Source organism: Magnolia sinica, chromosome 10 (genome assembly GCF_029962835.1).
Source record: "Magnolia sinica isolate HGM2019 chromosome 10, MsV1, whole genome shotgun sequence".
NCBI lineage: Eukaryota > Viridiplantae > Streptophyta > Magnoliopsida > Magnoliales > Magnoliaceae > Magnolia > Magnolia sinica.
Window position 1 is genome coordinate 6377073 of NC_080582.1, and position 20920 is coordinate 6397992.

At 43.9% G+C, this 20920-nt stretch overlaps 1 protein-coding gene across 1 annotated transcript in view; it reads right to left on the reverse strand.

Annotated features, from left to right (window-relative positions):
* Window positions 1-20920, reverse strand: part of LOC131257860 (varicose-related protein-like) — a 32579-nt gene that overhangs the window by 1572 nt on the left and 10087 nt on the right. Inside the window, exons 6-10 of the mRNA XM_058258779.1 lie at window positions 17915-19324; window positions 15857-16213; window positions 15643-15762; window positions 14276-14446; window positions 12952-13077 (exon numbers count right to left, since the gene is read on the reverse strand). Coding sequence (XP_058114762.1) covers window positions 12952-13077; window positions 14276-14446; window positions 15643-15762; window positions 15857-16213; window positions 17915-19324 — 2184 coding nt within the window. The remainder of the gene's footprint in view (window positions 1-12951; window positions 13078-14275; window positions 14447-15642; window positions 15763-15856; window positions 16214-17914; window positions 19325-20920) is intronic.

Consider the following 20920-nt stretch of genomic DNA (forward strand, 5'->3'; position numbering starts at 1 on the left):
GCCTGAACATTTAGTTTACCCAAATGAAAAGGAAAAGGTAATGTCATGGCCAATACCTCAGCCACAGAACATGTTCATGATCTGCTCTGTAATGGCAACTCTTTCCCTATTTTGTACTAGTTGTCTTACTATGAAAAACCCTTCACTAATTCTCAGAAAGAAAAAGAAAAAGTTCTTTCGTTAGAGATTAATGACAGGTACAAAATCTTTTTTTATTCTTTTTTTTTTTTTTTTTTTTGGAAGGATGATGATAATTCATTAAGCTAAAGGAGAGGAAGGTAATTCCCAATACAGAGGGGACACTGAGCCCTGGATCTCACAAGATTGATAACCAGAGGATTAAGTTTTCCGGAAGAAGGGGTAAATGAAATGACAGGTACAAAATCTTACCCACCAAAAGAGGACAAGATCAATGGTGCTAGTGGTAATGTGAGTTGGCATAGGAGTCTTTGAAGTTGAATCTACAGCACAGACAAGAAACCCTAGATAATGAAAGTGAACAGTGTTCGAGTTGAACCCTGGGTCGGACATGATAAGCTTTAACCGATGAAGCGACGACCTAAACCAGGGCTCCGTGTTCGTCCTTGTCAGAAAAGGGACACCCGAGCCGAGGCTCGTCCTCATCCTCATCCTCATCAGAACATGGATATCCGAGCCGAGGCTCGTCCTCGTCCTCATCCTCATCAGAAGAGGGATATCCGAGCTGAGGCTCGTCCTCGTCCTCATCCTCATCAGAAGAAGGACATCTGAGTCGAGGCTCTTCTCATCCTCATCCTCATCTCCATCCGAAGAAGGATGTCCGAAATCGAGACTAGGGTGGAATGTGGGTGCGGCATGCGCCAAACTAAACTAGGAAACTGCCTTAAGAGAATATAACCGACTGTCTCGCCCGCAGATACGCTCGATGTGTCACATGATCTCCGGATTACGGGCCATATCTCCATGATTTTAATATCTCACTGATTGAGTAAATCATGTCAAGATTGACGGACCTAGACTATCCAATAGTTAGGTATAAATATCGGGGGACCCCATTGCTACAGGTATGCAATATCTTGCACCCTCCCTCTACCTCTCAACTTAGACCCAGATTCCCTTGACCTAACTTAGGCATCGGAGGGTCCCCCGACTTAGTCAGGGTCTCCTTTGCTCACCCTTTGTGCAGGTTCAGGGTTCGTCGAAGGTTCGCCACACGGAGCGGAGGGTGATCCAGATTTTGACCTCAACATTTTTGGCACCGTCTATGGTAAACTGATACAAAAGGTCAGGTTCCTATTCTTAGGCATAATGGCAAGAGGAAAGAAGAAATAGTAGCTGCGAAATCAGAGCCAAATGAGCAGACTCGCTCTTCCTCACTACTTCATGTTGAATCAGCCCCGGGGCCTTCTTAGCATTCTCGCAATCGGGCGAGTAAGTATCGAGCCATGCAGAATGAGATACAGGTCCTGTGCGACAAAGTAAACCGGATGAAGAAGCAACAAGAGCCATAACCACACCCGACTTAGGAAAATCCTGTTCTCGAGCCAATCGGTCTTGTCATGGAAGCTCACTCCGCGCCGAGAAGTATGAGGTCCGAGGAACCTCAACATCCCCAGATGCCGGTTTTGAATCAGAATCCTCCTCCAATCCAAATCCGAATCTCGGCTCGGAACACAGCCACTCGAGTTCCGACCACTGCTTCAGTCACTTCAGCCCTGCCACCGACGGATCTCGGTCATCTGCTAGAACAGAGGAGGGAAAAGAGGACCCCAGAAATAGAAAATGCCTAAGAAATTATAACGGAGAACAAAGACCCTTGGGAGAAACGGTTCGCGGAGCTCAACGACAAATTCTTAGCTCTGGAAAAGAAACAACATCCAACGTCAGTTCCCACCACCGTTCAAGCGATGATGGAAGAGAAGCCTCCCTTCACATCGGAAATCATAAATGAGGTGATGCCTCAGAGGTTCCGGATACCTCCCGTCATTCAGTACTCTAGGTCCGGAGACCCATCCGAGCACGTGGAAGCCTATCGCTCATAGATGCAGATCCAGACGACGACGGATGCCATGATGAGCCCAGGGTTCTCGATCACGCTCACGAGCTCCGCTCGGAGTTAGTACTGGCAGCTCAAGCCAAATTCCATTAGTTCCTTCGCAGAGCTAAGTCGACTATTCCTTACCCAATTCATAAGTGGTAAGAGAAGTCGGAAGCCTAACACCCACCTATTTGCTATCAAACAAGAGCCGAAGGAGTCGTTGAAAGATTACATTGCTCACTTAAATGAGGAAGCACTGTTAATAGAAAATTACGACGATAAGATGACACTTGCAGCCGTGTTCAGTGGCCTAAAGAAAGGAAAATTCACCTTCTCCATTGGAAAGAACCCACTAAAGACGTTAGCAGAACTCATTGCTAGAGCTCAGAAATACACTAATGCCGAGGAATTCTCCAATGCCCGCAAAAATGTCCAAGGACAGAGCCGAATAGTAAAGGGAATAGGCCTAAGAACGAGGAATCTCAGCCGTCCAACAAAGGGCCTGATGACCACGCCTCTCGCGATCGTCGCCTGAGCAGAAGGCCGGAGGGAAAGTTTCGCTCCTACACTCCTCTTAACACATCCACGAGCAGATTCTATTGGACATCCGAGGAGAAAAGCTGCTGAATTGGCCCATTTGTATGAGGGCCGACTTGGATCATTGAGACAAGCGTAAGTACTGCCGCTTTCACCGAGATCACGGCCATAACACGGCCGATTGTGGATCTCAAAGATGAGATCGAGGCCATTATTTGGAAGAGACATCTACGCCGATACACCAAGGAAGGAAAAATCGCTCGAAATGAAGAGCGAGAGCAGGAGCAGCCAAATAATACTACCGAAGAGCCCACCGAAATCCGTACCATCTTCGGGAGCTTGTCCAGTGGAAGGGACTCGAACAGGGCGCGGAAAGCCTACTCTCGAAAATCTGACCCGGAGCATTACGTCCACTTAACCGAGCGGCCTAGAAAGGAACTCCGGGTCAGCCCATGCACTCTGACCTTCACAGAAGAAGATGCACGTGAAATCCAACATATGCATGACGATACCCTGGTAGTTATTATGACCATAGTGAATCGTAAGGTATGCCGCATCCTGGTCGACACCGATAGCTCGGCCGACGTAATCTATTCTGAAACCTTTGAAAGAATGAGAATACTAAGGTCCCACCTTAGACCTATGAAGACTCCCCTGCACGGCTTTACCGGAGAAAGAGTAATCTCTGAAGGAGCCATTTTCCTCCTTGTGACTGCGGGAGAAGGGCAACACCAAGTCACCCTTATGGTGGACTTCTAAGTTGTCAACGTACCATTGGTGCATAATGTCATTTTGGGCCGACCTTCCCTTAATGTAATGAGAGCAGTAGTCTCCACCTATCATTTAATGATGAAATTCTCTGCGAGGGTGGAATATGATATCTTCGAGGCAATTAACGCAAGGCTCGGAGATGTTATGCTATAGCAGTCAAGAAGGGGTTGGTCAAGCAAACACTTGTCATCAACATGCTGGACCCTAAAGGACCCGCGGAAGAATCATCTGTGGAAGATCTGGAGAAAGTAGCGCTCGACGAGGCAGATCCGAGCAGGACTGTCCAGCTCAGAACTTCATAAAACCCTGAGCAGCGGTTTGAAATACTAACCTTCCTACGGCAGCATAGGAATATCTTTGTATGGTCACACGCAGACATGCCGGGGATCTCTCTTGACATCTTGGTCCATAGGCTGAACGTGGACCCATACCACAAACCGTTAAAGCAAAAGAGAAGACCATTCGATTCCGAGTGGTACGAGGCCATTACCGACGAGGTCTCCATCATGCTCGATGATGGTTTCATAGAGGAGGTATACTACCCCGACTGGATTACGAATATGGTCCTCGCTAAGAAGGCCAATGAGAAATGGCGGGTCTGTGTAGATTACTCGGATTTAAACAAGGCGTGTCTGAAAGATAGTTTCCCGTTGCCTCGGATCGATCAGCTGGTGGACAGCACGGCCGGACATGAATTACTCTCTTTCTTAGACGCATACTCTAGGTACAACCAGATCGCAATGCATCCCCCTGACAGGCAGAAGACTACTTTCGTCACTGACAAGGGACTCTACTGTTACCGGGTCAAGCCGTTTGGCTTGAAGAATGTTGGGGCCACATATTAGAGGTTGGTGAATCAAATGTTCGCCAAGCAGATCGAGCATACTATGGAAGTTTACATCGATGACATGCTCGTTAAGAGCATCAAGTCGTCCGATCACTTAGCAGATCTTGGAGAAACCTTCGCTATCCTCTGAGAGTATCAAATGAAGTTGAATCCCGCAAAGTGCGCCTTCAGAGTTGGCTTCGGTAAATTCCTTGGGTTTCAAGTCAACCAGAGGGGCATTGAAGTGAACCCCAATAAGATCAAGACACTCATCGACATGAGCTCGCCTCGGATTATCAAGGAGACACAATGCCTCACTGGGTGAGTAGTAGCACTCGGACGATTCATATCTAGAGCAACAGACAAATGCATCCCCTTCTTTCAGCAGTTGAAGGGTCATAAGAAGGCAGAATGGACATCAGAATGTGAGTAGGCTTTTCAGCAGCTGGAACAATATTTAGGTTCGCCGCCCTACTGTCTAAGCTCGAAGAAGGCGAGCTCCTGTTCTTGTATCTTGCGATCTCGGCCTCAGTTGTCAGCTCGGCCCTAATTAGAGTAGCAGGAGGCAAGCAACATCCCGTATACTACGTGAGTAAAGCCATGGTATCTGTCGAGACGAGGTATCCAACTTTGGAAAAGTTAGCGCTTTGTCTCGTCATTTCAGCTCGGAGGTTACATCCATACTTCCAAGCCCATTCGGTCATTATCTTGACCGACTCCCCTCTCAAACAAGTTCTCCAGAGGCCCAAAGTTTTAGGCCGGTTAACCAAGTGGGCCATCGAGCTTGGAGAGTTCGATGTTTAGTATCGTCCGAAGACGGCAATTAAGGGCCAAGCTGTAGCTGACTTCATTGCCAAATTCACCACTCCGAATGCAGGAGAAGTCAGCACCGAAGGCGAGACCATTCCACCCCAACCTCTGTCCAATCCAGGGAATGTATCGGAATCCGGATTGATCCTTTATGTAGAAGGATCATCCAATGCTAAGCAAGCTGGAGCCGGGATCATCCTGATCACACCTGATTCTACCTTCATCCAATATGTGATCAGACTCGGCTTCAAAGCTTTAAACAATGAAGCGGAGTACAAAGCTTTACTGGCTGGACTCAGATTGGCAGTGAGTCTAGGGGTCCAGACTCTCCAGGTCCGATGCGACTCTCAGCTGGTAGTAAATCACATCTCCACAGAGTATAAAGCTAAGGAGACGAGGATGATCGCTTATCTAGATGAGGCGAGAAAGTTAATTGAAAGATTCTAGAACTATACGATCCACAAATCCCCATAGTAGAAAATTGGTGGGCCGACGCCTTAGTGAAACTGGCCTCAGCCTCAGAAAGGAGGATCTCACGGATCATTCCTGTTGAATTCATAGAGCATCTGAGAATCGATCAGGCGGAGAAGAAAGTGGTCAATCCTGTAGATGTTACTCCAAACTGGATGGATCCGATCTGCAGCTACCTCATGTCTGGCGAAGTCCCCTCGGATCGGTTGGAGGCTAGGCATCTGAGGGTCAGAGTGACTTGGTACACCATCCTAAACGACACTCTATATAAGAAAGGGCATCCTTACCACTACCTCAGGTGCCTCCGACCCGACGAGACCGATTACGTGATTTGGAAAATTCATGAAGGAATCTGCGGAAACCACTCTCGCAGCCGATCCTTAGCCCTGAAGATACTCCGACAAGGATATTTCTGGCCGACTATTAAGGAAGATTCAAAGAACTACGTTCAAAATTGCAATAAATGCCAATGCTATACAGCTGTGCTGAGGCAACCTGCGGAGGAAATGACTCCCATGAGCGGTCCATGGCCATTTGCTGAGTGGGGAATTGACATCAACGGCCCTCTACCAACAGGAAAGGAGCAAGTCAAGTTCGCCATTGTCGTAGTCGACTATTTCACCAAGTGGGCTGAGGCCAAGCCCGTTGCAAAAATCACAGAACAGAAGGTGATTGGTTTCGTCTGGAAAAACATCATTTGTCGGTTCGGGATCCCGCACACCATTATGTCCGATAACGGCAGACAGTTCAACAACGATATGTTCCGAGGCATGTGTCAGGAGCTCGGCGTTACAAACGTGTACTCGTCCCCTCGGCACTCATAGTCCAACGGACAAGTAGAAGCTGTCAACAAGGTGATCAAGCATCATCTCAAAACGAAGTTGGAGAAAGCAAAGGGCAACTGGGCCGAGGAGGTCTCGTACGTCCTCTGAGCTTACAGGACCACAGCTCAGTCATCTATAGGGGAGACCCCTTTCTCACTTTCCTACGGCTCGGAAGCGATGGTGCCAGTTGAAATTGGCCTTCCTACTACTCAGGTTAGGAATTACCAAGAAAATCAGAACTCCGAGTAGATTGCAGCTAACCTAGATTTGCTTGAAGAAGTCAGAGATATCTCGAGGCTCCGAGTCGCAGCTCGACACCAATAGGTGGCAAAGTTCTACAATTCTAAAGTCAAAACCAGGCGGTTCTGACCAGGGGACTTAGTCCTTCGCCGAGTCTTCCAGAACACTGCAGAGTCGGGGGCGGGGGCGCTCGGACCTAACTGGGAAGGGCCTTACCGTGGGTCCAATCAACCAAACCCAGCTCCTACCACTTAGAAGACCTCGAGGGCCGTCAACTCCCCCACCCATGGAATGCCGAGCACCTGAAAGTTTACTATCGGTGACGAAATAACCTTTAAGGCTCTCAATAAATGTATGCTTCCTAGCGACAAGCCTTTAAGGCTCTTAACAAGTGTATGCCTCCTAGCGACAAGCCTTTAAGGCTCTTAATAAAATTCGCCTCTTTTTATTTACATGAACGAATTATCTACTAAAAGAAAAGGTGCCTCTCATATGTAGAGGTGGACTAAATGAACTGATCCCTTGAAGAAGGGGTTTGAGCGTTATCCCATGAAAACTCGACAGGGCATCCCCTCTCAGTCAGGAGAAAAGCCAAAAGATGACCCGACTCCCAGACATAAGAGTCAGCACATCGCTCGACTAACGGATGAAGTGGAGGTTTCTCGCCAATTGTGGGACAAGCCGACCCTAGTGGGTTCGGATAACAAGAATCAGGCCATAAAGCTTCAGAATTCTACGAGACGGCATTGGAAAGGGCTGACCCGTCCAAGGGGTCAGCTCGACCATGCCCTAAAGTAAACCGACCTGTCAGCGAATCAGTTCGGCAATCAACAAACAACAGTCAACATCTAAAAATTAACTACAGAATAACATGTATAAAAGCAGTCATCATCCGAACGCCCTTTCCAAAGGGTCAAAAATCATTATCATCCAGAGAGTCAAAAAATAAAATCCATACACAAAAAAAGGGGCTTCAAGTCAACTACGGGAGAAATATTAAAGACTATGCTATCGGAGGAGCTTGGGAGTCGGGGGCTTGATCCGGGCAGACATCTTTAGCGTGCATCTCTCTGGTGTCTTCGGACAGCAAAGGTTCTAGTTGAGGTCCGGATACAAATCCTGGACCGCCTCAATACAAGCATTGAAGCCACAGTTGTAAAACTTGGTGGCTTTGGTGTCCCTTTCCTTTGAAGTCTTGAAGGCGTTTACCGCAGCGGCCACTGCTCCAGCCAGGGAGACCTCATCTTCGGCCCGCCGGGCTTCCATTGCTTGGGAGACAGCTTGGCTCCGTTCTTCTGCTGCCTCGGCTCTAGTCCGATATAGGACTTCACCTAGTCGGGTAATCTCCTTAGCCAATGAATTCGCATGAGCCCTAGCTCTTGTCAGTTAAGCCGCCGCTGCACCACAACAGGCCTCGAGATCACTTACGACCCCTTGCAGCTAGAGCTCTCTTGGCTGCCCATCCTACTCTTTAGCCTGCCCTTCCAAGCAACCGACGCAGCTCGATCTACTCTAATTGGAGAAAAGTGGCTTCGTCCCGCAAGATCCCTACTTCACTGTTGAGGACCTCAACCTCTGAATCTCTCTTTTTCAGCTCTCGCAGCCTCCCCTAAGTCAAAAGAATCTTCGGGACGGACTGAATAAGAAGAAAACATGAAAAGTTTGAACATACGAATGAGAAAATGGGAATGGAAGGAGAGATAGTAGAAGAAGAAGATACCCTGTAAAATACAGAAGCTATGTCATTCAGAAAAGAATCGTTCAATTTAATAAGGAGGCCGGCTATCTCCTCCTCCGGAGCATGCTTGGTGGCCCAAGGAACTAAGCAAGACATGATAGCCCAGCTCAAACCTCCTGCCGCTCGTCCTCACCTGAGCCGAGCCCACTGCTTCCCTAGTCCCGGTCCGGCTGCTTGTCGAGCCTTGAGTCTCGGCTCTGAAATCATTCCCGTCGTCAGGAGGAGAAAGCATGTCATCAACCATTTGGATGACCTCATCCCATTCGAAAGAAGAGGGTACAATGATGTAAGGCTCGGGGGCTGGAGGAGGGGCCTCCACGGTAGGGGGAGCAGCGGTAGGTGAAAGGGAAGGAGTTATGGTTGCTGGGGAAAGCGTTATGATTGCCGAAACTCGAGCTCGGTAGGCACCACAACAAGAGTCGCGACAACAGAAATTGGAGCTACAGCTGGAGCTACAACTACAGAAACCAGACCTGAGGGGCCCTCCCCTCGAGGAGCTGTCTGCCTCCTCCGAATGGTGGTCTTCGTCCGAGGCTCAGCCATCAACATCTCCTATGCTGTCGGAGCGGATTTCCTCCTCTGCCAACCAGATGCCTTGGCCATGCCTGCACAAAAAATGACGGGTCAGCAACCAAGTTGAGAAAATTCAATCCCTCCTGAATAACAGAAGAAAGACTTACTGAATAAAGTAGGGAGCGACTTGGACTTACACAGCCCGAACTAGTGAAGGTTAGCAGCAGTGATCAGGTCTGACCAGGAGCGAAGCTCCCCTGATCGCGCCTTAGCCTTGGCAATGCGATTCTTCTGATCCGAATTAAGGAGTGGCTTGCCCCTCGGGAAATTTACAAGGATAAAGAAAATCTTAGACCAATTGAAGTAAAAGAGAGAAGTGTAAAAAGAAAGGGGAGGAATGTCTAAAGTCCAACCTGGTTTGGAGAAGTGGGTGGGGACCCAAGTCGTCAGAGTCCCAAGCTCCGTCGCCGGCCCCTCTCATTTGCCCGCAGCCCAGAACCACTTATTCTTCTAGTCCTTGTTGGAAGACGGAAGGTTCATCACCTGCCCCGACCCTTTGCTACCTTGGGTCGCAAAATAGTACCTTTGTTCTTGGCTGTCATGCTTGACCAGGTACAGGCTCATCAGCTCCTCTAGGGTCAACTCTGAGTTCCCAACTTGACGCCAGATGATGAAAGCAGAGATTAACACCCTCCAAGCATTGAGGGTGAATTGTCTGGGAGTCAGTCCCAGATGGGTAGTTAAGGCCCAGACGAAAGGGTGCAGAGGGAGTCGGAGCTTACATTTGAGAGAACAAAGAAAAATAGCGACTTCTCCCTCAGTAGACACGCCGGCAGTATCAAGGGGTTTAGGGGCCCTTATCTGAACGGAGTTTGGGATATCAAACTCCGAAGATCCATTCCATTTGAGACTCCGTTAGCACGGAGCCTCCGGGGACGACCTCTAAGGCCCGCCCACTCGCAGGCATCTCAACAGCCTCGACAGTTGTGGCCCGGAGGGTTTGGGTAGGTTTCCTCTTGCTGACCCTATGAGTTCCAGCTCCAGCCCCCTTCTGTCTACGGGGTTGGGGATATAAGGGCACGGCTTCAAAGGGGCCTTCAGAGGCCCCTATTCTACCATTGGAACTCCCCGGCTAGGAGGAGTCATCGTAGTCACGGGCAGTTTGCAGGTTGGACGACATCTTGAAAGAAAGGGATGCAAAGAGGCCCAAGGAAGGAGACTCACCGGACGATCACTGAAAATCGCTTTCACCGTAAAAGCTCCTGATCGGTCGAAATCGCTTCACCGGAAACTTCAAATCGATCAGAATCACCTTCATAAAAAATCGCCTCCTCAGGGAACACAAACTTAAAATGCTAAAGTAAGGAACGTTTTTGAAAATGCTAGGGATTATATAGCTCGAGGAGAATCTCTGCATTAATGGCAGGCATAATGGCCGCCGCCAAACCATTGCAAGCTGACTTCGCGAGCCCACGTGGCTGTAGGTCACTGGTTTAACCTCTGCCCAGCCGCGTGCGTCTGACATTGAACAACGGACTGCAGGTAGCAGAAGCGACGCACGAGCAGAGGAAGCATCACTCAAATGTCTCCCAGGGCACACGTGGTGGTTAGCCATAGGCCAAAAGATGATTCGAAATCCCAACTGTCGCCACGCGTCCGCTGAATGTTAGCCCGTGGGTGGGAAACCCCGAGGGTGCGACGCTTCAAAACTCTAAAATCATGATAATATCGGCGTGTGTGGAGGGTTCAACAGATGAGGCAGTTGATCTTCCGTATGGTTACTCTCCGAGTCCGTGGCCGACCTCGAAGAGTAGGGGGCTTCTGTTATGTGAAGATCCGAGCCTCTTATATTTTCGAGGACCAGCATCTTCTTAGTCTGATCAGACGCGAATACCCTAGATAATGAAAGTGAACAGTGTTCGAGTTGAACCCTGGGTCGGACATGATAAGCTTTAACCGATGAAGCGACAACCTAAATCAAGGCTCCGAGCCGAGGCTCATCCTCGTCCTCACACCCGAGCCGAGGCTCGTCCTCATCCTCGTCCTCATCCTCGTCAGAAGAGGGACACCTGAGCCGAGGCTCGTCCTCGTCCTCATCCTCATCAGAAGAGGGATATCAGAGCCAAGACTCTTCTCGTCCTCATCTTCATCCTTATCAGAAGAAGGACATCCGAGCCGAGACTCTTCTTGTCCTCATCCTCATCTCTATCCGAAGACGGATGTCCCGAATCGAGGCTACGGTGGAATGTGGGTGCAGCATGCATCAAACTAAACTAGGAAACTGCTTAAAGAGAATATAACCGACTGTCTCGCCCGCAGATACGCTCGATGTGTCACACGATCTCCGGATTACGGGCCATATCTCCACGATTTCAGTATCCTGCTTATTGAGTAAATCATGCCGAGATTGACAGACACGATACGCCCAATCCACATGTATAAATATCATGATAATTCATTAAGCTAAAGGAGAGGAAGGTAATTCCCAATACAGAGGGGACACTGAGCCCTGGATCTCACAAGATTGATAACCAGAGGATTAAGTTTTCCGGAAGAAGGGGTAAATGAAATGACAGGTACAGAATCTTACCCACCAAAAGAGGACAAGATCAATGGTGCTAGTGGTAATGTGAGTTGGCATAAGAGTCTTTGAAGTTGAATCTACAGCACAGACAAGAAACATGGATGGCTCTTCATTTTCTGAATCTACAACACATACAAGTCCAGCCAGCAAATTATAGGATGGTACACAATACACAGTTTCGCATTTTTGGCATTCAGATGTGTAGAAGATCCTGAATTTTAGTAATTGAGTGTGATTGAATCTTATTTGGTTTCCATTCTCTTTTTTCTGATATGAAAACCTTAATACAGTTATTTGAGTTGAATTAGTAAGGACCATATATTGGCCAATAGGAATTATGCCTTGGTTCCAATGTAATTTAAGGAGGATCGTAAACAAGGCTATATATATATAGTTACTTACATGGAACTTTGGAAAATACAAAAGATTATCCATTTAAATAAAGTTCTTAGCAATTTAAAGCAATCAAAGGTGGATTGAGCTCTTTTAACTGGTACGCTTCCAACCCCTTTCAAGTGAATCCATTTTCCATCATAAGATATCATCACAATGTCTTAGTTTTGCTCGATCTTAAACCTCCAGATGCTAAATCCTTCCTTCAAATTTCTATCTTATAATTCTTATTGTTCTATAACAGTCTTGGTTTTGCTAAATCTTGAACCTCCAGATACTAAAGCCTACCTCCAAACCTCCAGGAACTCAGTGAAGATGAAGCTGGTCTCATTGACCAGCATTACACCATCCACGAACAACACCAAGAAGGGATTCCATCCTGAATACTACTGGTGAATAATCTATAACAGGTGCAAACAAGTGCTTAATGTCTACCCCTAATGAAGAACGGATGTAAACAAGGGCTTAATGGTTGCCCCTAATGAAGACCATAGTTCTAAAAACTCCATGCATTGACTCAAAAGTCAGTTGCGGGGCCACTCGACTTGACTGGATTTCATGCTGAGTCATTAAGAAACTGGATTCTAAGTGTGACTCAGTCTTGACCCAACGGCATTCACTGAATTGCTGACTAGGTCGACTCAACGCAGCTCGCAACGACTCAAACCGAGTTTCGAATATGCAACTGCTGTCAGAGTGGAAAGCATAAGCTCCACATCTGTTTATTTCAGAAACATGTTATATTTTAACTATACATAACCATTTTAAGTGTTTATAGAAACATAAAATATTATTAATTTAACTATTAAATATCGAGTAGAGTCAAGTAAAGACCCATATAAATCCTCACATGGACCCAAGTCAATTGGAAATAAAATCAGGTTGATTTTTTTGGGCTTTCAAACTATGATGAGGAGACCCCCAAACAGGCACTTAATGGCATGATAAAATTGCCAGGAGCCTGCCACAATAAAATGCTATTTATCCTGTATCTTACATTTATCGATGTGGTGTCGGCAATAAGGAATCAACAAACATGATACCATGCCAGCAGCACTCTAAACATATATAGGGATCCTCGACTGGTACGTGGAGAGGCTATTGACTCGAAAGCCTCCAAATAACTCTGCTGGATGTTACCCAATGAGCCAACTCACCAATGAATCAGTGACCCAGTGGTGATTTGGTGCATGGCCCCTTAAATATGAGGGTGACAATATTGCGTACCTGAGAACATAACCAGGACACAATGGTGACATCACTTCTTTGAAGAGCTGAAGTGAAGGCTTCCCCATACTTGTGTTCAGATATTAATCTTTCCAGCTCCTCCTTTGGATCCAAAGGTGTCTCAACCTGTTGCATGGTTATGGACTGAACAGAATCAGCAATAAATACCCCCAAAATGGATAATATTCAATACGAGCTTACTTTCACTAACTGAAACACATTAAAGCATTACAACAAATCACGAATAATGAAAAAGAGGAACGCCAAGGTGATGAACTGGCTTTACAATGTTGTGTAGCCCACCCAAAGGTCCATTGCTTTGTTGTGTAGCCAGGGGATTCATCGCTTTCTGATTTGCTCCAGCTGCCATGAAAGCTAAGAGCTTACGCTGGCTAACAGCAAGTTCACAACTTAAGGTTTGGGTGATGGATGATGCAGAGCTCATTGCATCCCGCAATTGGTGTAAACAAAGAGAAGACAATTCTCCTTTGATTTCATTGTATTAGAGACAACCCTTAAGGGTTGAGTATATAGATCTACAGTCATCTATACAAGGTAAATGATAAAAACAGAATCATCTATGTATGAAAATTAGATATACATCATCTATCTATGGAAATTAGCTATACAAGGCATGTGGCCTGTCTAACATCCCCCCTTAAACTAATGCTGGTCATTGACAAGTAATAGTTTGCCAACTAGAATTGAGTGACGTGCAGAAGTGAGGGACTTCTTGTGCAGGAGCAGGGTTGGATTGCTGGAGATCGGTATCGCTCTGATACCATGTAAACAAAGAGAAAACAATCCTCCTTTGATTTCATTGTATTAGAGACAACCCTAAAGGGTTGAATATATAGATCTACAGTCATCTATACAAAGTAAATGATAAAAACAGAATCATCTATCTACGGAAATTAGATATACATCATTTATCAATGAAAATTAGCTATACAAGGCATGTGGCCTGTCTAACAATTGGAAAGCATATTGAACGATAAAAGGTGAGCAAAGATGTATGTGTAGACACATGCATGTGAAAGTAGACAGAACCGAACGAGCAAAGGGCCTCTTGTATTTTCCCATATACAAGCATACACCTAGGAGAAAATTAAGGAGTGCGGATGTCATATGAAACATCCTGTAGAGCCCCAAACATTGATTTGTAGGTTAAGCTTATCCTACAAACAATCGTAGTTGATCCAGCCTCATGAAAAAAATATATATCACATAAAAGACAAAAGCACTGAGCTCCAGTTGTTAAGATGCAATTCTAAAAATAAAAAAGCCCATGCTAAGCATTGAGAAAGGGAATTTAACATTGTACCCTCAAATCAAGTCCTAATGGAGAATTTGTGGATTCAAACTGCTGTTGTGCAGCATTAGTCTGTTCAACCATCATCTTCTGAAATGCAGCATCAACTTGCTCAAACATTGCTTTGCATGCCTGCTCAAATGCAGGAATAACAGAAGATGCCAAGCTAGCCCTGATTGCATCCTGCATGAATTTTACAGATACTGCTGATTAGTGGTAAAATTTTCATGGATGAAATGCACTTCCACATGAGGCATTTAATTATATTTGAATTGGAGGTATGGTGCTGATTACTGTTAATTTCATGGATAAACACACTTCCACATGATAAGATACTCAATCATGGGTCTTTTCCTTATTTTGTCCAACCCAGCTTGGTTACAGGTGGGATGGGACATCTTACAGCAAGCTAATCCATTGATATGGTGAGCCCCATCAGGGGATGCGCCTTGTCTTACTATCTCCCCTCGAATGATCCCATCCGGCAAAAATGAACATCAACTGACAGGAAACATTTAAAAAGAGCTAAATGGGGCAGAAGGGATCATTGTGATGAGGTCGATCACCATCTTCCTCAAGGATAACTACTCCGAATCCATGGAGCTTCATTGGACTCCTCACAGAGACTTCTCGAATCCACGAGGAAAGATAAAAACTAGAAATAATTCTAAAAATAAATTTGTTGATAATTGATAGATCAAATAAATGAGTCTACAACCCTTTAAATATGGATACCAAGACTTGAAGAAGTTTAGGAATTAAACTATAACTAAAACTCCCTAAAATTCGTAACTCACTATAAATAGTAAATTTACTATTTATAGTAAGTGTCCTATGTGGCTTAACCACGTTATTCTCCTAATTTTTCTAAACACTTTTCATGTTGGACACAACTCCTATAGCCCAACTGATGAAAAGTTACAATCAAACCAAAACTTACTAAAAATAGTAAAAACGGAAATAAACAGAAAATTCGACCGTTGATATGATGGAATCTTGCCGGGTTGGTTGGCTAAAGTAGTTCGTCCTACCCCAAAATCATAATATGGTACATCGAGTAACTCATTCCGGTTTGCGAGATATGCCTGTTTTAAGATTCTGACGGTCTTGATGACTTCCACCTCCGATCGGGCCTTCTCTAGTCCATCTCGGACATGAAAGTGTCCATGACCTGCTCTACATCACTGAGGAAACAAATTCTGCAGTGCCTCTCACCCACCAGGGGCCCACCCTATGAACACTTTGGATGATGACCCCACATTGATACTTTGTCAGGCTTAACAAAGATGAACTGGGAACAGTATATCTCCTATATTTTTCAAAATCTAACGAATATTACTTCCATATTTGTTCATCTACAGTAATTTATTCATGCATACCTGAAAAACTTGCTTCCCAGATGTTTGGAATTGTGCTTGAATTTGTCTGGTCACTGTCGCTTCAAGGTTCGAGTTGACGGATTTCTCCAACTGATTCACTGCGTTGTTTCCAACCCCTCTCTACAAAAGGATGTGTCAATCATACATGATAATATGGAATAATAATAATAATAAGACAGGCAAGATTTCTTGCACTTGATATGTGTAAATTGACCTGAAATGAATCAGCAATAGCTGAAGAAACGGTCTTCTCCAAATTTGGGGTAATTGCACGAGATCCTGCTGGTCCTGTTGCAGCAATTTCTTGCTTCAATGTATTCTTGAACATGGCTGAACACTTCGTGTACATAGAGCCCGAGATTGAACTTGTTGTCTGCTTTATGCGATCCTGTTCTAACTTCTGTTTCTTGTTCTCCTCTTGGATGCGGTTCCACAGAGCATCACAGTTTGACTTGAGAGATTTCTCCATGCTCAGGCTGAGGGCTGCCTCAACTCTGCTACCTTCTTTGCTAACAGGAACGGTCACCAGATCTGTCATTTGCTTCTGCACTTCCTTTAGAATGGTCATAAGCTGCAATGAGAGGATAACAATCCAAAGTAAGAAAAAAAAAAAGAGAGTGAATTTTGTACATATTTCTTTGTAGTATATGTGAAGATTGCATACTACAAAAAAGATTCTAGTGTAAATTTCCTCCTGCTTCATAACATAAAACTTGCTGTTAACCATTTCAGAAACTAATCACTCATTCAGACTAAGAGAAATGGATAAAATCTACAAATCCCTGCATGTCTACATACAAATTTTTTCTGTTCTATAAATAGATTTTATGAGATAATGTTGTTTTTTTTTTTTCTTCGTATGAATATGATCTAATAATAGTAACTACAATTTCAGTCTTCAAGGAGAAGAAATTGGCAGGTGTGAGTAACATGCTTGCCCTTAATTCTCAGAACTAGTTAGCTCATTAACCATATTAAATGCAGACAACAAAATTGCATGGAAATGTGCAAATAGGGTAACATGATCTGGAAAGAATTGAGTTATGCCCATTTATCAAGGAATGAAAAAGCAAGCATAAACAGACTAGAAAATCTTATTCCTACTGGATAAAAGCATGCTAGCCTGCTTCCTTAAGAACGGACTGTTGAATTGGATGTTCATAACAAAGGTTAGACCACATTCTTCAGATAGCGAAATGAGAAATGTGACTCTGAGATAGACCCAACCAACCTCGACAATGCTCATGGTACTGGCTACAGAGCCACCTATGGTCAGTGTTAATCGGAACTGGACATTGAAGAAACTACTCATGACGACTTCCTCTCACTCTCTAGATTTGAGTACATTTTCTGTTATTGATACCACACCCAATGTGATAAAAGAGACAAGCTTTGTTGTTCTTTTTGTGTTCTTTTTTCCTTTGTCAGAGTTCTAATCTTTAAGAGAATGAGTGATTTCCACACAAACTAATATTTATTGAGATGATTATGCATATTTTTCTTTGTTTTGTTATGATATATTTGTGAGTGACTAGTGATTTACTTTTATTGGAAGCATGCAAATGTTCTTTCCTAATATTGTTCGCCTTTAATCCTTTCATTGTTTTATTTAATTTTTATTTCATGTTTAATTTTATTTATTTAATTAAAATCTTCACATGGTATGGAAATGTTCCTGTGCCTAGATCTATGGAGTTTGCTGTGCTAGACACTCGACACTTGGTCACACGTGTAGGTAACACTGACTATAGTGTGACAGCTACTTCCAAGAGTAGACATCGAAATCGTACTTAACCAACAAGCTAATTTGGCAAGTAAATGTAAGATACGAGCCTATCATCAGGTAGGCCCCACCTGTACATTCAGTGGCAAGCAGCAGGTCCAACATGAGGCAACCTACATGGATGTGTTAAATGCATTTTTGGCAAGCTAGTTGGAAAAAGTAGAATTCATATGGCTACTCTCAAAAGTAGCCATCAGATTCTCCTAGCTACAAGATCCAGTCTAAGATATCAAATCCTAGTCATATTTCAAAAAAGAAGAAGAAGAAGAAGAAGAAACGATCCAACATAAAATCATACAAGGAATAAAGAAAGACAGTTTTTGTACACACCGCGAAGTATTACAACCTCATTAACTTTGCTAGTTTCAAGAAATTTCCAGAACCTCAAAGAAAAACATGTAAGTTTCCTCTAGCTGACCACCAAGGAATTTAAAAGAAGATGCTATCTTGCATGAGGAAAACACTAAATCTGAAGCTTTAAACAATTACCTCTTTCATACTCTCCTGAAGTGCCAGAATATGTGTAAAAATGGCCTCTATGGAAGGGCTGCCACTGCTGCTACCTGGTTCATTTGAAGAATCTGCAGACTTGAAAGGGCTAACGGAAGGGGAAGATGGACCCATCACTTGAGAGGGTTGTGTCACTTTCTTTTTCCGCGTAAATGATGAAGGCAACTCAGTAGCTACAGTTGCCGTACTAGATTCGGTATTAGGTACATCCTTACTCAAGTCCTGAACGCCTTGCTCACAAGCATTCCAAGGCCACTCGAATAACTCACCATCTCCAACATCTTCGATCTGATGAGTTTCCTCCATGCCTGAAATTTCTTTAGACAATGAACCGCCATCGCTGGACATCTCACTGACAAGATTCAATACTTGGGTATAGAAGGATTTTTCTTTTTCCTCCGTGTGAAGACTACGCTCTTCTCTCTGAGAATCTAACTCCTGCAGCTGATTCAATCCATACTCACTCACCTCTCTAACCTCATTGTTTACAGCAACATCTTGAACCTTCTTTTCTCCCACTTTCGAGCCCTGGCCAACAAGAGTACTCTCAGAAGAAGGAATGGCCTTCAATAAGATTTCTCCCACTTTGAAAGAGGTTGGAGGATTTGGCACCATATAAATATCATTTTTCCCAACTTTAGTTTCATCTAAGGAAGAATCATCAGTCAACTTCATATGACCTACTTCCACTCTCCTATCAACTGAATAATCAATAACTAGTGTATCAACACAACGATCACCAATTGGGCTAGGTTCAACACTTGAAGTAGCCAATTCAAGTCTAGGAAGCTCTTGAGTCTCTGAAAATACAGAATATTTAGCTGCAGCTGAATTCTGAGGTGTCTTTGATGTAGCACTTCCAACAGGCATCTCAGTTGAGACATTTCTGCAAGATGGGTCTAATGCAGAAAAACCACTACCAGAAACCTTCTCAATTTCAGCATTCTTCAGTGGTGGTGGCAGGCACTGAGATAAATCCAAGGTATATTGTTGGATAGCCTGTGTCTGAATGCAGTAAACCTCAACAACATGTTCCCCATCTGATGAATAGTCACTTCTTCCTGTTAGACTCAATATAGGCATTGTGACAGTAAACTCGGCAATATAATCCATGCGTGTTGCTGTCGGATATGGCCCATATTCTATATGCACCACATATATAGCATTTTTCTTGGCATTTGAAAGTAAAACAAGGCCCGTGTCTGGCAACACCACTACTTGGTTGAAAAAAGCCTCTTCGGCAGATTCCGCGGAACTCTTCAAGTCCAAGATCTGAATGCAGTTCCATGATCTAAGATCTCTAGGAATAAGCCACCCTTTTTTGCTAGGAATAAGCCACCCTTTTTTGCCTGCTGAGGCCCACATCTTCACTTCTCGATTCAGATGACCCTGCAAAAGAAATAAAAATAATAATAAGCACTCTTTTACAAGGAAAATATATTAATCCAAGCATTGAATAATTAATGTTTCAAGAAGTAAAATCCTTTCCTTCAGCAGCAGAACACTTCCAGGTTTAAAAAACAAACAAAAACACTTGAATCCATGTAGAATCAGAGTTCTGCATAGCCCGCCGTGGCAATACATGACATGATAACCTGTCATATGTATCAGCGTGTGGAACATGTGTATGAAATGATTTCCACAACTATGTCAACAACCTTATTAGAGTTGTGCACCCTTAAAAGCCAATGTGATGAGCTTAACCAGTGATTTAAATATCAATAGTATCAGCCAATACTATTGATATTGATATTCGCATGTGGTTGATTCGATATACAGGGGAGTCATTAAATTCTCATGTATTACACAAAATATTGCAATGCATCTCCCATACATTGGGATATATCGATGCATTGCGATATTTTACCAAAAACTATTCATAAAATTCCCTCGTATCATCGATACAAGTGATACATTGCAACACATTGCGATATATGTCAACAACACATTGCGATACATTCTCCCACCAGAATTTTGAAAAAAAAAAAAGAGAGGGAAAAAACTCCCCAAAATCTATTTTCTCCAAAATTGTTTGGGAGTACCTGTTTCATACTTATATGGTACAATTTATGATTATATAAACTCATTTTGTATATAATTGCATCACTTCTAAACTATTAGACAACCTTAGTTTAGGATCTTGTACAAAGGAAACTTGTTGTGCATGCTTTTCTTTAATGATATTTTTGAGTTCAAAGTTTCTAATCATGTCTCTTTCAACATGTCATGAAGTTTTATTAAAAAATTCCATCATTTCACATTGCTTTCCTCAAATAGCGATATATTCCCAATATATGTGAATGTGATATTTCCCATGCGATACCAATATGTTTCCGTATCCCAAGGGCGTGATACTGCATTGTACCGATATTTAAATGATTGATCTTGACCATTGAATTGATGATCATGTCCGTGGATCATGATGATCATGAGGTCATATGCGGACATGTTATTAATACTATAATTAATATATAAGTCTATCTTAAACCTATATAATAGGTTAAAGGAGAAGGTTTCCTCTATTGTCCTTGGGAACTTGAATTTAGCTACAATGGCCACCGGTCAAGGCAGAGTTGTATTCCATTTATTTTGATACCTTGTTAATCAATGACCACCTAGCTGGTTTTAGGACAAACTTGTAGTATTCTTATGTGGTCATCCTTTTGAGGGAACCAATGACAAATCGGGATGGAAGGTCTCCACCATCAAGCTCAACGATGAGTTGATGCCTTTGCCCTACTCCACATAGGAGTACTAGTGTCCATGAATATCAGATCTTTTTATTAGACCTGTTGAATACTTGCATTGGAGAATTAATTCATCTCTAGATCAAGAGGCACATCATGCTTGGTCCAAATCGACTTATGTATGTACTAGCTTTGACTAATCCTTAGACCCAAGGACATATAGGGAGTTTAAGTTTTTGATGTAATGTGCTTTAGTTAGCCTCATGAAGTCTATTACAGTGGCTCATATGTGGGTGTT